Genomic DNA, 14,276 nt, shown 5'->3' on the forward strand with positions numbered 1-14,276 from the left:
CCTGGACATCTCGACTGTCACTTTGCTCTCTGTGGCCCGCTGTCCTGTCTGTCCTGCCTTCAGGTAGAGGTCAGATCAAACAACACATAAGAAACAAAACCTCTTTTTCTTTCCATATTTAATTTATTAAAAGGCTTTATAATTCTTCAATGAAATGATTTTCTGCATGTGCTACTCTTTGAAATTTTCTCTCCTCCTTTTGCAGTTTCAGACCTTCGGGAAACTCTTTTCCCACAGCTGCTTTTACTTGCTTTTTTGTGAGCTGGAACTTTGCGTATGGTTCATATTTCCTAAGTCTTTTTAGACCTTAGGGAGTATTTCTGTCATAAAGGGCACATGTTAAAATTATGTTTGTTGATCTCTGAAAGTACCTAGTCCATGTGTTAAACACGCAATAGGTACTTAATATTTAGGAGAGTTGAGCAATCTTAAGCTTTAAAATGGATCTTATAGATCATCTTAGGCATTTTGAATAAATATGGTGTTTTAGATTGAGATAGTTTTAAATAAAATTGACTCGGAACTGTGACATTCCTCTTACACAGTGTACCTAATTGTTTATCTTCTGCATACTACACATTAGTGAATTAATATTTTCTTTTCTCTTTTCTATCATTTATCTCAGCATTTTTTTTTTGTCTTGTAATTCTATATAGATTATTTTGGTAAACTGAAGGTATAAGTTTTAAAACACTCTAAAATACTTTATTTTGGAAATGACCCTGAAATTAGAGTTTTAAATGCCTGAAGCTTTTGAGTTTTCGTTATATTAATATTTTGACCTTTTTATGAAGCATGTTGGATGCATGCGATTTGGGATTACTCATAAATTAACCATATTAAGTTTAGCAGTATTTCAGTGTCTCCAAGTTATCTGTGCTCGATATAAAGATCACAACTTCTAATTTTTTTTGTAGATATAGAAACTAGTATCTGTGACATATGACCAAGTTTCAACTTATCAAAGAAAATCTTGTTGTGTATTTTATATGATGTGTGCATCCTGCGCAATTAACTATAACCTCATTATATGTTCTATAAATCTAGCAAATTGTAGGTCTTTAACTTCTATTATGCCAGAAATAATCACTATTTACTGTGTGTCTTGTGGACCCTTTGACTTTTTTTACAAATAACTTATAGATGTAAGCATAAAAAGATAATGAAAAATGTGAAATTTTAATAAAACATTAAGCATGACAAACTCAAATTTTTATAGCATTTTTTCTGGTTTTAAAAGGTATATAATACATAAAATTGTTTATGTTCTTTAAATTCCACTAACTGCTCATCATTTGTCATGCATTCTTCTGGGATATATTCATTTTATAAATGTCGAATTTCGGATTCAGATTTCAAGTGCGTCTCTAGCTGGTATCTCATCATTCTTTCTAGTTCTTCTTGCTCTTGCATTGTCAAAATGGATATGTGACAGCTTAATATTTTATTAAAAGGATGACCATTTTCTTCCACAATTGCAAGACATTTCTTATTTTTAGATTTATAAGCAACAGTTAAAAGAATCATGCAGTGTTTTTCAACAAAATCTAACCTAAACCGTTAGGTGTTTAAAACACTCTTGACTGGATTTTTTAAATTTTCTGATGCTTGTGACCTAACCTTTATATAAATATCTTCCTTGAGCATTTGTTTAGTACTTACAAACTAAACCGAATAAGTGTTGGAACAAAAGCACCAAAAATTGAGAAAGAATTCACTCAATAAGTTTTTTAAAAATACATAATTGTTTCAGTTAGGTTTTTGTTGAAAAACATTATGTGATTCTTCGTATTGAATGGCTAACTGGATGAAAAATACCGTACTTTTTTTTTTGTCTTTGAAACATACTCTGTCTCGAGTTAGAGAAATTCTTACATTAGAGAAAATTCATTTTAGGATTATCTTCATCTGAAGACTCATGGTCTTGATATGTTACTTACATTATTATCAGTTTTATCACTTGTTATTAGAGCCTGGAGTGATGCTGTCTTTTTGACTTCACCTTATAATTGTGAAATATCTGTCTGTTCTCTTCTCCTTTCCTTTATGGAAATTAAATGAAAAAAATTATTTTTGCTTTTCTAATTGCATTTATTGGGGTGACATCTGTTAACAAAATTATATAGATGTCAGGTATACAATCCTATAATACATCATCTGTATATTGTAGTGGGTGTTCATCAACCCAATGAGTAAATTCTGAATTCTCAGTTGATAGCTAAACAAACAAAAAAAAGACAGATAGTGTCTCCAGATGTCTTTTATATTTTCTTGGAAAGATGGTGTAATAGTTTGGGCAGTGCAGTAAGAACACTGAAGGTTGGTGCAATAAATGATGACTTATTTCACGATTGCATCATCCTGCTGTGTCTGTGCTTTTCAGGACAGTGGCCACTAGCCCCATGTGGCTGTTGAGCTCTTGAAATGTGCTTTTTAAAAAAGTACCAAAAAAATGTAAAATTTCATAAAAGGGTCTAAAGGAATCATCACAATTGTAAAATAGAATGAGTTTTATTCAATTTTTTTTAAAGTAAATTTTCTTGTTCTTTTGAAAAACTCTGACGACAAAGGTAATGAAATAGCAACTCTCAGAAATAATTAGAATTGTCTGAAAAAGCTAAAATCGAGTTCAGTACATCCTGATGATATCGAGAGTTAAGCATCCTTTACAGTTTGCCAGCTTCAGATTAGGAGGTTTTCTTGGCAGTATTTTCAGTGCCTACATCTGTCTTGGCAACGCGGCAGGCCTTAGAGGGACCGCGGCCTGGCTCTCTGTGTGTTACCAGTGACAGAGATGAAGGGCTTAGTGTGGAATATTTTATCAGCGCATAAGATGCATGACACATTTTATGACACACGGACTGTCTTAGCCACCATATGATATGTACTTCTAAGTATCCGTTTAGAGGATTTGCTTGTCTGAAATGCAACAGTTAATACTTCATATGTTACCTAACACCTTGTTTTTCTTCCTTGTAGACTTTTGTGAATGATGTAAGGATTCCAGAACAGACTTACATCACCTTGAAACTTGAAGATAAGCTGAGATTTGGATATGATATCCTTATATGATTTTGTGCATTTATTAAATTTATTCAAAATTCTTTGCTCCAGTGTAGATTAACATTTCTTGAGACATAAATATTCACAATACAGGCACGCTAGAAGTCACTGTGTCTTCCCATACTAAAATGCATGTTTAAAAATAATATATATATTATTTTGTTATAATGCCTGTTCCTAAAAATAATCCTGGAAAAGTGGTGGACTCAGCCTCTCCCCCTACCCCCAATGTATATTTTTAGCAGAAGGTCTCCCTGCAGTGCTAATGCATATGTAATTTGGATATCAAAGACTGGAACTGGGAAGAGGCCAGGGAAGTGTTTAATACTAGCTCAGCCCAGAGATATTTGGGGGCTGGTGGGGGGGGCGTTGATAATGGCACAGATCAACCTCCCAGGAGGAATGTAATAATTTAAACCTGCCTTTCCTTCCCTCCTACTTTTATTCTATTTTATTTATTTCATCTCTTTGCCTATTTAATTCAAAATTTTTAATATCCTGTGTATCCTGTGACCCATGCTGCCTTATTAAGTACATTATGCACTTTATATTTACAAATCGTCTGTTTAAAAATAGGATTCTAAGAACTAAACAGGGACGTGACTGGTTGACTCCCCATGGTAAGGCAAAGAATCAGTACTGAAGAGAAGCGACGTGATTGATTGAAGAAGAATAAAACCATTTCCACCTATACAAGACAAAGAGCTTACAAAAAGGACTTAACATATATTTAAATTTCAGATATTCCACAGTATGCTTAAAATACTTCTTGAATTTTAATTTTTTTAATTACTACTACATTTATCTAGAGTTTGAGATTAAGGAATGTATTAAACATATTGGCTACCTGGATGGATTTTTATCACTAGTAGAGATAATGTAGTCTCAGATCAGTAGAACTGATACTTAGATAAAGTAAATGTACTAACATTTTAAAATTGTTCTTAGAGCATAACTAGTTTTTATTTTATGTTCAACTTAAAACTTTATGAAAAAATAGTTTTATAGCCCATCACATAACCTTTATAATTGTAGAGCCAAAGGAACATGTGAATGGAGCCATTAAATATTAATACTTTTAAGTTGTGTATTTTAAATCCTTTTTAAGATATGTATCACATAAAAAGTAAGAATTAGCCCTAAAAACTTGATTCATGGTTCATTTTCCACCAGCATAATGTTTTATCGAAAAACAAATGCAGATGTACTTCGTGTTTAAGTACCCCCTTAATCCATTTGGCACCGGTTATTTCAAAACATGAGAAAATAGTAGGAAATTTGGGTTTCAGTAGAACTCTATAAAGTTTACTTCAACTTTTAAATTAAGAAGAGACTATTGTGATATAACTCATGGCTTACAGGTTGTATAATGATTACTTAACGGTGAACTACCATTTCCTTCTTACGGTATATACAGCTTATAATGTGTCTCCCCAATTGCCAGGGGAACTGGTTTGTTCCAAAAGACCTTTTGAGGATTGGAAGTCAGTGTTGAGCCAGAACTTGCACCTAAATCCTCAAGTTAGTCTCAGGTGACTTTATCTTTTTAAAATAGCATCTCATATTGCCAATGAGTTTTGAACACTTGCTATAAATGAACATTAGGCTGTTAACAGAGGCAGAAATTTTATTATATAGGATGAAATTTTACAAAATAAATTATATATCACTTTTACTTGTTCTGTATGTAGCTATGCCAAACTGAAGTACTTTATATTGAAATTAAGCATAATAGTTAGCCAATGTACAAATTGTTATACCTTGGAGTGGAAAACTATTTAATTAAAATGCTACAGCAATAGAAAAAACATTTTACCATAAATCGGGACTAGAACTAAGAAATAAAATGTATCTGCCAAAAATATTTTCTCTACTAGAGTAATTAAATATTTGGGGATGCCAGTAGTTAAATATCCAAGTTTAAGAAACGACTGTCAACTCATGAGGGATAGTAAAATGCTGCAATAATGAGGATAAACTTCAAAAAGAGCTCATAAATCTCCAAGTGGCCAAAAATATAGCAGCGAAGCAAGCTGAGATTCATTCATTTCAAAGTTTGTTGTGTTTTGTTTTTTTTTAAATTAAATGTCCCTTCTGTGCCAGGCAGAGTCCGTCCCCATGGTCCCGGGATACAGTAGTGAACCAAACAGACCGCAGCCTCCGCTCTCCTGGCGCTCACGCTCTAATGGGGTTGGTGAGAACTGACATCATGCACTCAAAAGGGCGATAGAGGGGGTGAGACGTTTTATGGAGAAAAACTGAATGGAGGATACAGAGAACTAGTGATGATGGGTGCCAATTACAATTTTAAAAAGGATATTCATGAAGACCTCACTGAGAAGCCAGTGTGGGAGCAGAGAGGTGGAGAAAGTGAAGGAGCTGGCCCCAGGGAGTCTGGAGAAATCCCTTTTCAGCCCGAGAGCAGAGGGAAGGCCGCAGGGCTGGAAGCAGATCCTGTTTGTAATGTTTAAGGAAGAGCATGACGAGGGAGCCTGGTTGGAGCCCTCAGAGGAGGCTAGGGGAGGCCAGAACTAGGGGAGGCCAGAACGTGCATAGCTCCATTGTTATTAATAAAAAGTCCGTTATCTTTTAAAGACATTTAAATGATAAGAAAAAGTTTGTATTGTTATGCCCATTGTACCCACACCTTAAACCCATGTAGCTACTTTTTCTCACGTGCTTCATTTTTATATTCATATTTTCATCCAGTATCATTTTCTTTGTGCCTAACATTTCTTGTAGTGTAGTTTCGCTGGTGATGAGTTCTTCGCGCTGTCTGGGGAAGCATTTCACCTCAGCTACTGAAAGTTACTGTTGCTGGGTTTGCAATCCTAGGTGATATTTCTTTCTCTCCACACGTTAAAGATGTTGCTCCATGGTATTCTCGCTTGTATTATTTCCCTTTATCCATGATTTTGAGTCATTTGATTATGAGGTCCCTGGGTGTTGTGCGTGCTTTTGTTCTTTGGGTTTGTTGGGCTTCTTGAATCTGCAGGTTTGGAGTTCTAATCAAATGTAGAAAATTTTTCCACCATTATTTTTTCAAATAGCATTTTTCTGTCCTCCTTTTCTTCCTTCAAGGACTTCAATTAAGTGTATATTAAATTAGGCTACTTGAAACCATCTCCCATCTTACTTAATGCTCTGTTTATTTTTTAATTACCTGTTCTCTTTGTGTTTCAATTTGGATTGTTATTATTGCTATACCTTTAAGTTTATTAATCTTTTCTTAGGTGATATCTAACCTGTATAGCTTTCATCTCTAGAAGTTCAGTTTGGATTTTGTTTTTCGTATCTTCCAAGTCTCTACTTAACTTTTCTAACATAGGACTATAGTTATGATAACTTTTAATACCTTTGTTGATATCTATGTCAGTTCTGCATCAGTTTCGATTGATTTTTGCATGCGTATTAATTTTTGATTGGATGGCAGACATTGTGCATTTTACCCATTGAGTAGTGCATGCATATTTTTGTATCTCTATCAATATTTTTGAGCTTTGATCCGAGGCAGAGGTTACTTGGAAATAGTTTAATCACTTTGGGCCTTGCTGGTAAGATTTGTTAGGCTTCTAAGATTAGCCTGAGCTAATTAGTTCCCACTACTTGTAGGGGTCTGCACAGCCTCGGCCTGCACTTGTAAATAAAGTTGTACAGAAACACAGCCACACCCACTTATTTACATATTCCTTCGGCTGCTTTTGCACTCCCCGAGCAGAGCTGAGTAGTTGCAGTAGAGATCCTGTTTCCCCAAGAAGCCTACATTATTTAATTTCTGGCCCTTTACAGAAACAATGGACAGACCTGTGCTTTGTGCAGTGACTCACGATTCATGAGGTTTCCAGCTGGGCTGTTGGGAGCAGACGCTACGCCTGGCTCCGTGCGAGCACGGAAGCACTGTTACTTTTCGTTCCTTCCCTGGCTCTTGCCCCCAGCCCACGGCAGCCGCTCTCCCGCGGATGTGCTGATCAGACCCCAGCGGCACACTTGAGCGAGACCCTTTGACAATGTCTGGAATTCTCTCTCTGACAGCTCCTCTTCTCTTCAGTCCCTTGAACTCTAGTCACCTTGGTCACCCCGTGCTCAACCCAGTTCCTCCAGGGCGTCTGCCAGGATTACTCCCGTTTGCAGCGTGACCCATGACAGTGTGACTCTTATGTAGTGAGCCAGGGTAGTGCCTGGACTCACCTTGATTTGTTTCCCTTCATTCAGGAATCACTTCTTCTGTTCACTGCTGTTCATTGTCTTGGAAACTAATCATATATTTTGTCCACGTTTTTGTTATTTTAAAATAGGAGAGTAAATCTGGTTCCTTTTATTCCATGTTGGTTGGATGAAGCCTGACAATTTGAGATGGGGCATTTTGGACATACAGGTGGAATCCAAGGGAGAGGTATAACGGAGAAACAGAAATTTGAGAATTTTCATTGTATAAATAATATTTAAAACTTTGAGTCTGAGTGAGATCACCAGGGAATTGAATATAGATTGGTAAGAAGTGCAAAGACTTGACAAATGTTATGTTCCATGGTGAAGAGGTGGGAGAGATGAGGAACTAGTACCAGGATAAAGGGCTAAGAGGAACCTCTGGTGACTTGGGAGGAAACTCGGAGTCCGGTATGGCTTCTGTCCTTAGCTGAAAATAATTTAAACATCACGTAACACACCTTAATTCTCACTCCTGATCATCCCAGTCATACGCAATTTTATAAGATATTTTATTATATATATAATTACATGTTCTATGTTTAAGAGAACATGTCCTGCCGTAGTGCTCACCCAATGACTGAGTTATTGTAATAGAAACATAGTAAAAATCATTGTCACAGCTTAGGGTCGCTGTCTGGGGTAGTGATCGTGATTTATCTGCACGTGGGACACCGTTGGCTTGGCAGTGGAGACGGTGGCTGCCAAGATGATCGAGAGGGAGATAAGCATAATTAAAAATTTATTCCTCTTTCGGAAGAAGTTAAGATTTTTCCTGATTAATGTGATTGATATCCACAAGACAAGAGCACACTTTTCAAATTTTAAAACTCAAGGACATTTTCAGAGCAGGAAAGAAAGAAATTGAGATGAGCTATTTGATAAAAGAATAAAGCCACAGAAAAAAAGTGAAACTCAGTTGTTTAAACACTGTGTTCCTATCGAACAAGGTCTTCTTGTAAGTTGGACAGGACATTCATCTGCTAAAATAAAATGACATATTTTTCTGAAGATACAGATAAAATTAAGCTAATAGATTAAAATTCTCCCCTTGAAAAGTTTTCTGCCATAACTTTTTTTAAACCTTTGACATTTCCTAGGATCTTAGTACAGTGTGGAATCTAATGTAATATAATTGTATATTTCATTATCAGATATCATCAAATAAGGGAAATTTCTTATTTTCCAAATGAGAAGACTCAAAAAGAAAAGATTTGGCTAACTTTAAGGTGAATTTTTAAGAATAAACTTCTTATGAATATATTTTAAAATGACATACATACATTTACAAAAAGTACTTTCTTTCCATTCTTTCATTGTATAAAATAATTATATTCAAATATTCTCATCAGTATCTTCAAAACCATATGTGTCATATATTTTAGTAATATATCATAGTTTTTAGGGAAATATTAATACTCATCTCAGTTGTTTGAGAATATAGCACTTTCTGAAACATTGGAAATCTTATCCCAAGTAACAAAATCTCATTATGCAATATTTAAAAAATTCAAAAAAAATTTTTTTCATTTCTTCTGCGATTGATATTTCCCCAGTGAAACAACGTAATGAATTAATTTTTAAAACAGTTTTTGAAAGATGTGTTCACAAAGGTATCTGATACCTCATGCTTTAAGGCCAGATCTCTAGGAATAACTGAAACAATTTAAAATTTTGCTTTCTTTTTAGCCTTAATTGTCATTAAGATAAAGGATGGTATAGTATGTAGATGAGTTCCCATGATGCCATTTTTAGATAAACATTTCCTGAATAAATTGCGCATAGTAATAACTTAGAATAACAATCATAGTCTTAATGTAAAGAAACAGAGAAATAGCCTATAAATAATATGATTTTTAATAAGCAAGAATTTAAACTTTTGTAAGTTTTTTTGGATTTTTATATATTCAGATATAATTGACATACTACTATAGTAAATAATACTGTGTTGTATATTTTGTAACTCATTGACATATGAATAATTGTACGTTAGTCTGTCATTTTTCTTCATTAGAGAGTTAAAGGCAATCACCTAGGTCTCTACCACTAGAAAGATGGTAAGCTCGGGCCTAGGGCAGCCTCAGAATCATATAGGCATATCAGAGTTCTCAGGTAAATTCAGCAACTAAACAAGAAGATTCTTGAGTTCTTTGGTAGTTCCACTGGCAGGAACATTTCGGTAGGTAAAGTTCATGGCCTGTCTCAGTTAGGACCCACGGACAAAGCCAAAGTGGGGAAGGATTGAGGATGGGAGGTGGGGGTGGGTGGGGCGGGGGAAAGTGGTTGCAGGAAAATTGAGACAACTGTACTTGAACAAGAATAAAAAAAAAAAAGAGCCTCAGTCCAAAGATGACACCCCAGACTAGCCCTGGGGAATCGGCTTCAAGCTTGCCCAGGAGTTGGCTGCCAGTGCCACAAAACCTCACAGCCAGCTAAAACCATTTGTGTTTCCCATTGAAAACATAGAAATGGCTTTCAGTTTTTAAAAGACTCTGTTTTCCATTGAAAATGTGAGAATGTTACAAGTTTTTTCTAGCTGTTCATAAGTTTCTTGGGGGTAGACTTTTATTTTTCATTAAATATACTTAGTAATGAAATATACACTTGCATAATATGTACCAGCATATGTTCATAACAAAAAAGGAAATTTTTAATATTTCACAGCTGTCGGAAGCAATGTAAAGTGATAGGGAAGTCCCAGACCAGATCAGTTGAGTAGATAATATTGTCTTTGGGTTCTGCCCTTCTAATCCTCAAGTTCATTAACTATGGAATAGGAAGCCAGGTTAATGGAATTGAAGAGTATATTCCCCCAAAGCTCTTTAAAATTCCCCCCCAAATTCTTACTTTTTATTATTTTAATGAGTAGAAATATAGGTTAAATATTCTTTTACAAGTGTACTGCTCCTTATGCATAAGAAGTCTCCCCCGACCCCAAGTAATCACAGTAATTACAGCTTTCTACCCTTGAAGTCATGGGTGCTCTGCGTTGGTAAAGAATCAAATTTAGTACATGGTTATAAAAGTCCTTTCATTATAGGGTTAAGCAATGGTGGGAAATGTGATCTCCACTGTTTAGTGGGAGATCTTTTTAATATACAGAGGCATTGTTCTTTTTTGGCGTAATAGTGAAAGCATTCATTATATCCAGCACTAGGGTCTAATCTGTATAGAATCAGTTGTTTGATAATGAAAGCCGACCCTGATTGCAGTTCACGGGGCAAAGAGGCGGCTGTGGTTGGTGTAAAGACCCTAATTATAGCCTTTCTTTTGCATTTTCAAACATGAACTTTATTTTTATCAGTGCTGGTAGAGTCTGAGTCATCTCATTCCTTCAGGATTTACTGATGGGTAATCACTGATGAGCTACTTCCTTTTACATTTTTGTGATTACCTATGAATATAATTTGATGCAGGTGCTTTTTCTTCTTTGTAGTGATATTATTGAACTGAAAATGTCTTTTGTGTTCTGATTATTGATCCAAGGGTTTGTTTGAAGGCCATCGTTACCTAAGTGTAGAATTACATGCTAGATTTCAAGATTTTCTTTGGTATTTAAAAAGGAAAATTTTTGTATACGCGAGCACAGTTTAACGTTTAACTCTTCGGGGAGCATAATAATTCTGCTATAGTTACCTGATTATAATAGCACAATTTCGAAATCGCATTCTTCCTTAGCCCCGACTACATACAAACCTTTTCACTGTAGTACGAGGAGAAATGAGGGTCCCTGAAGAAGCGCTAAAGGTAAAACGCTTTTACTTATTTCTTCTGTAAACCTACCGTTTGCTAGGGTGGATTTCACTCATGGATGTTTCACTTAAATATTTCATAGCACGAGAAATTCACCATTCAGCTTCAGTTGTCCCAGAAAGCTTCAGAACCGGAATTATCAAAGTCTGCGTGTGCCAAAGGCGTGGATTCAAAGGTAGCAGATACCGCAACAGAAGCACAGCCCAAAGCTCCAGAGGCGCTGAAGGCGGAGGAGAAAGCCGCAGGTACGGTCACGCCGCAGGAAGTATCTTACTCGTGCTTGATTGCGGAGAACTGGCAGGCTTTGTTCTCAGAAATTCGGCCATGTCCATGTACAAATAATTATACTAATGATAATGGTAATTTCACAGTGGGTTTTAACGCAGCCAGTGTCTCGCTGCAAAGCACTATAAAACGCATTATATGACATTTGTATGTAAGTGTATTTAATGTTTCAGTCTTAGGGGAAGTAAAGGTAACTTGCCTACAGCATTTTTACTAATTCGTGTTTGCTTTGCTTTTACTTCTGAATTATAATAACCAAAATGAATTAGTGGGAAGTATCCAATGATGCTACCTCGTCATAATTATCGTATTTATCATGTGCTGGAAACTGTAAAAAATGCTTTACGTAAATAATTCTATTTACATAACAATTTTTACATAACAATTTACAAAAACAATTTTTTAAATGGATAGACATCACCAAATTCGTTCACATGTCAATCTGTTAGTCCCATTAACAGCTAGTTTAAATATACTCTGTAATGCCCTACGGCTTTAAACATTTTTTTAAATGGCCGCTCATACCAAAGTTTACTTTAATCTTTATATTTAGATTTAATGAGTCATTTCTGTATGCCACAGAACTGATTATACTGCAGTAGAAAGTTATTGGGCTACAGCAGTTTGCATTGCTTAGATAGCTGGCGAGTACAAAATTTCCTTTATTTAGCCATGTCCACCATTCGATAGGGTCTTACACAAATATTGAGTTATTTAATTTAAGTACTTTTCACCTACGTAGACTATCCTTTGTTGTTCTTTTAATAAATCAACCGGGCAATTCGAGCATCCTGCAAAAGCGTATATGTTTTTCTGCTTCATATGCTTTAGACAGATTTTTCCCACCTCTTTCCAGATACTTCTGCCATGCCCCGTGGTACTCCATTATACGGGCAGCCTTCATGGTGGGGAGATGATGAGGTGGATGAAAAAAGAGCGTTCAAGCCAAATGGCAAACCAGAAGAAAAAAATCATGAAACTGGAACATCAGGTAAAAAAATCCGAGAGGATGAGATTTGGGGATATTTTGGGAAGAGTTTATTATCAAGCAAAAAAAATCTGTGTACCCTTAAAAGAGAGATCTACTGCTCTTTAGTTTGCGTAAAAAAAAAAAATAGCTGATGAATGTTTTATTGGTATTGACATTTTAATTTAAATTCATTTATTCTGATTGATTCTCACAGAAATTATTAATTCCAGTATCTTTGTAAACCATTTAAAAATGTTTTTCCAGCTTATTTATGAGGTTGTTAAAATGGGAAAGATAATAATGCAATTGGACATTGTAAGTATTTTAAAATAATTATTAAAAAGTCGCAGTTGGACCCAAGTAGTAGACACAAACTTATTTGGTATGTTTTCATTATGTTCACAAAGCTATAATTGTGTTTTTATTTTTCTTTTTTTAATGGTCTATTTTGTATTTTTTCTATGACCATTTATCCCCCTTATACCTTCTTCCATTTCCACCCAGCCCCTCCCCTGCAGTCACCACGCTGTTGTCCATGTCCGTGAGTCCTTTTTCTTTTTTGCTCTATCCGTCTACCCCCTTTTGCCCTCCCCCCAGACCTGTCAGCTTGCTCTATATCTGTGAGTCTATCTTTATATTGCTTGTTAGTTCAGTGTGTTCATTAGATTCTGCATATATATGAATGAAATCATATGGTATTTGTCTTTCTCTGACTGGCTTATTTCACGTAGCATAATGCTCTCCAGGTTTCTCCATGTTGTTGCAAAGGGTAAAATTTTCTTTTATACGGCCAAGTAGTATTCCATGGAGTAAATGTACCATAGTTAATCTGCTCATCTACTGATGGACACTTAGGTATAGTATTGAGCTAAGTGTCCATAAGCCAGAAAAGCAAGATTTTCAGGTAGTAAATGGTAGTATAAATTGTTGGTCAGATAAGGACTTAGCAAAGAAACAAACACAGAAGGTTGGAGCAGGTGGAATCCGTAGTAACAGTAGATAAGAACCCAGAACTGGAGGAATTAAATACGGGCACCAGGGAGCAGTGTGGAAAACCAGCTCTGCCTGAGTTAAGGGTAGATTCTGTCAGAGCGTTCCTCAATTTTCTACCTTTAACCCTAGTTCTACAAGAGAAGTACAACATTTTTGTTTAGCTGGGGAATAAGACTAGTAATGGTTCTTTCAGTGTGCTCTCATTTTTCCATGACACATCTCAGAAAGCTGGCTTTCTCAACGTGACTGTACAGCGCCCTAAACTGAAATTATCAACTTTGCAAATAAATTCCCAGCGCAGCTTCCTCATTTTTAAGACTAGCACAGTTCTCTTCATTCCCAAGCTCAGAAACTCACTATTAAGGAGCATGCCCTTAGGTGCAAATAGCAGAAATGCTTCCTGAGACTAAACAGGAAAGACATTTACTGACTTAAATAATTGAATCTCTTCAGGATTGGTTAGTGCCGCATCTCAGCAATGACATCAGCTAGCCTGTCTCTCTCGCTCTCCCAGCCCTTCTGTCCACAGTGGCTGTGTACTGGGGAGTGTCCCCTGACACACAACGGCTGCTCCCAGCAGCCTTCAGGGGGCTGTGCTACTTGGATCGCAGCCAGCAGAAAATAGCAGAGGTGGCTTTCAGAAGACTCCCAGCAGCTGGAAAAAGAACTTTCCCAAAAGTTTTCAATGCCTCTCATCTCATTGGCCTCTCACAGGCTCAGGAGTAGGCCACTTGCTTATTTCTGACCCAGTCCCTGGCAAGGGTTATGAGACTGTCCTTAAGCCCGTCGCCCCTCTTCTGAAGCTGAATGTGGAGTTAGTTTTGCCCTAAGCGGGGGCACATGAGCTGTGTCAGGGAAGGATAAAACTCCTGGGAATGGTGGCGTTCTGTAGGAGCAGGTCCAGGAAATGGGTATTGAGAGGCAGTCAAGAATGGCTGCTTCATTGGAAATCTTCGTATCTTCCCTTCCTGTCACCTAATACATTACCTACTTCTGTTGTCTTCCC

General features: G+C 36.3%; 1 protein-coding gene across 8 annotated transcripts in view; it reads left to right on the forward strand.

Moving 5' to 3' along the window:
* The window catches only part of CEP170 (centrosomal protein 170), a 99,160-nt gene that overhangs the window by 31,005 nt on the left and 53,879 nt on the right, over window positions 1-14,276 (forward strand). For all 8 annotated transcript variants that reach the window (XM_054576694.1, XM_054576697.1, XM_054576698.1 and 5 more), the window contains exons 4-7: window positions 2,980-3,058; window positions 10,958-11,016; window positions 11,105-11,267; window positions 12,164-12,298. In XM_054576694.1, coding sequence (XP_054432669.1) covers window positions 2,980-3,058; window positions 10,958-11,016; window positions 11,105-11,267; window positions 12,164-12,298 — 436 coding nt within the window. The remainder of the gene's footprint in view (window positions 1-2,979; window positions 3,059-10,957; window positions 11,017-11,104; window positions 11,268-12,163; window positions 12,299-14,276) is intronic.

This window comes from Pteronotus mesoamericanus, unplaced genomic scaffold, assembly GCF_021234165.1.
Source record: "Pteronotus mesoamericanus isolate MK-2021 breed Mesoamerican mustached bat unplaced genomic scaffold, CSHL_Meso_final contig_347, whole genome shotgun sequence".
NCBI lineage: Eukaryota > Metazoa > Chordata > Mammalia > Chiroptera > Mormoopidae > Pteronotus > Pteronotus mesoamericanus.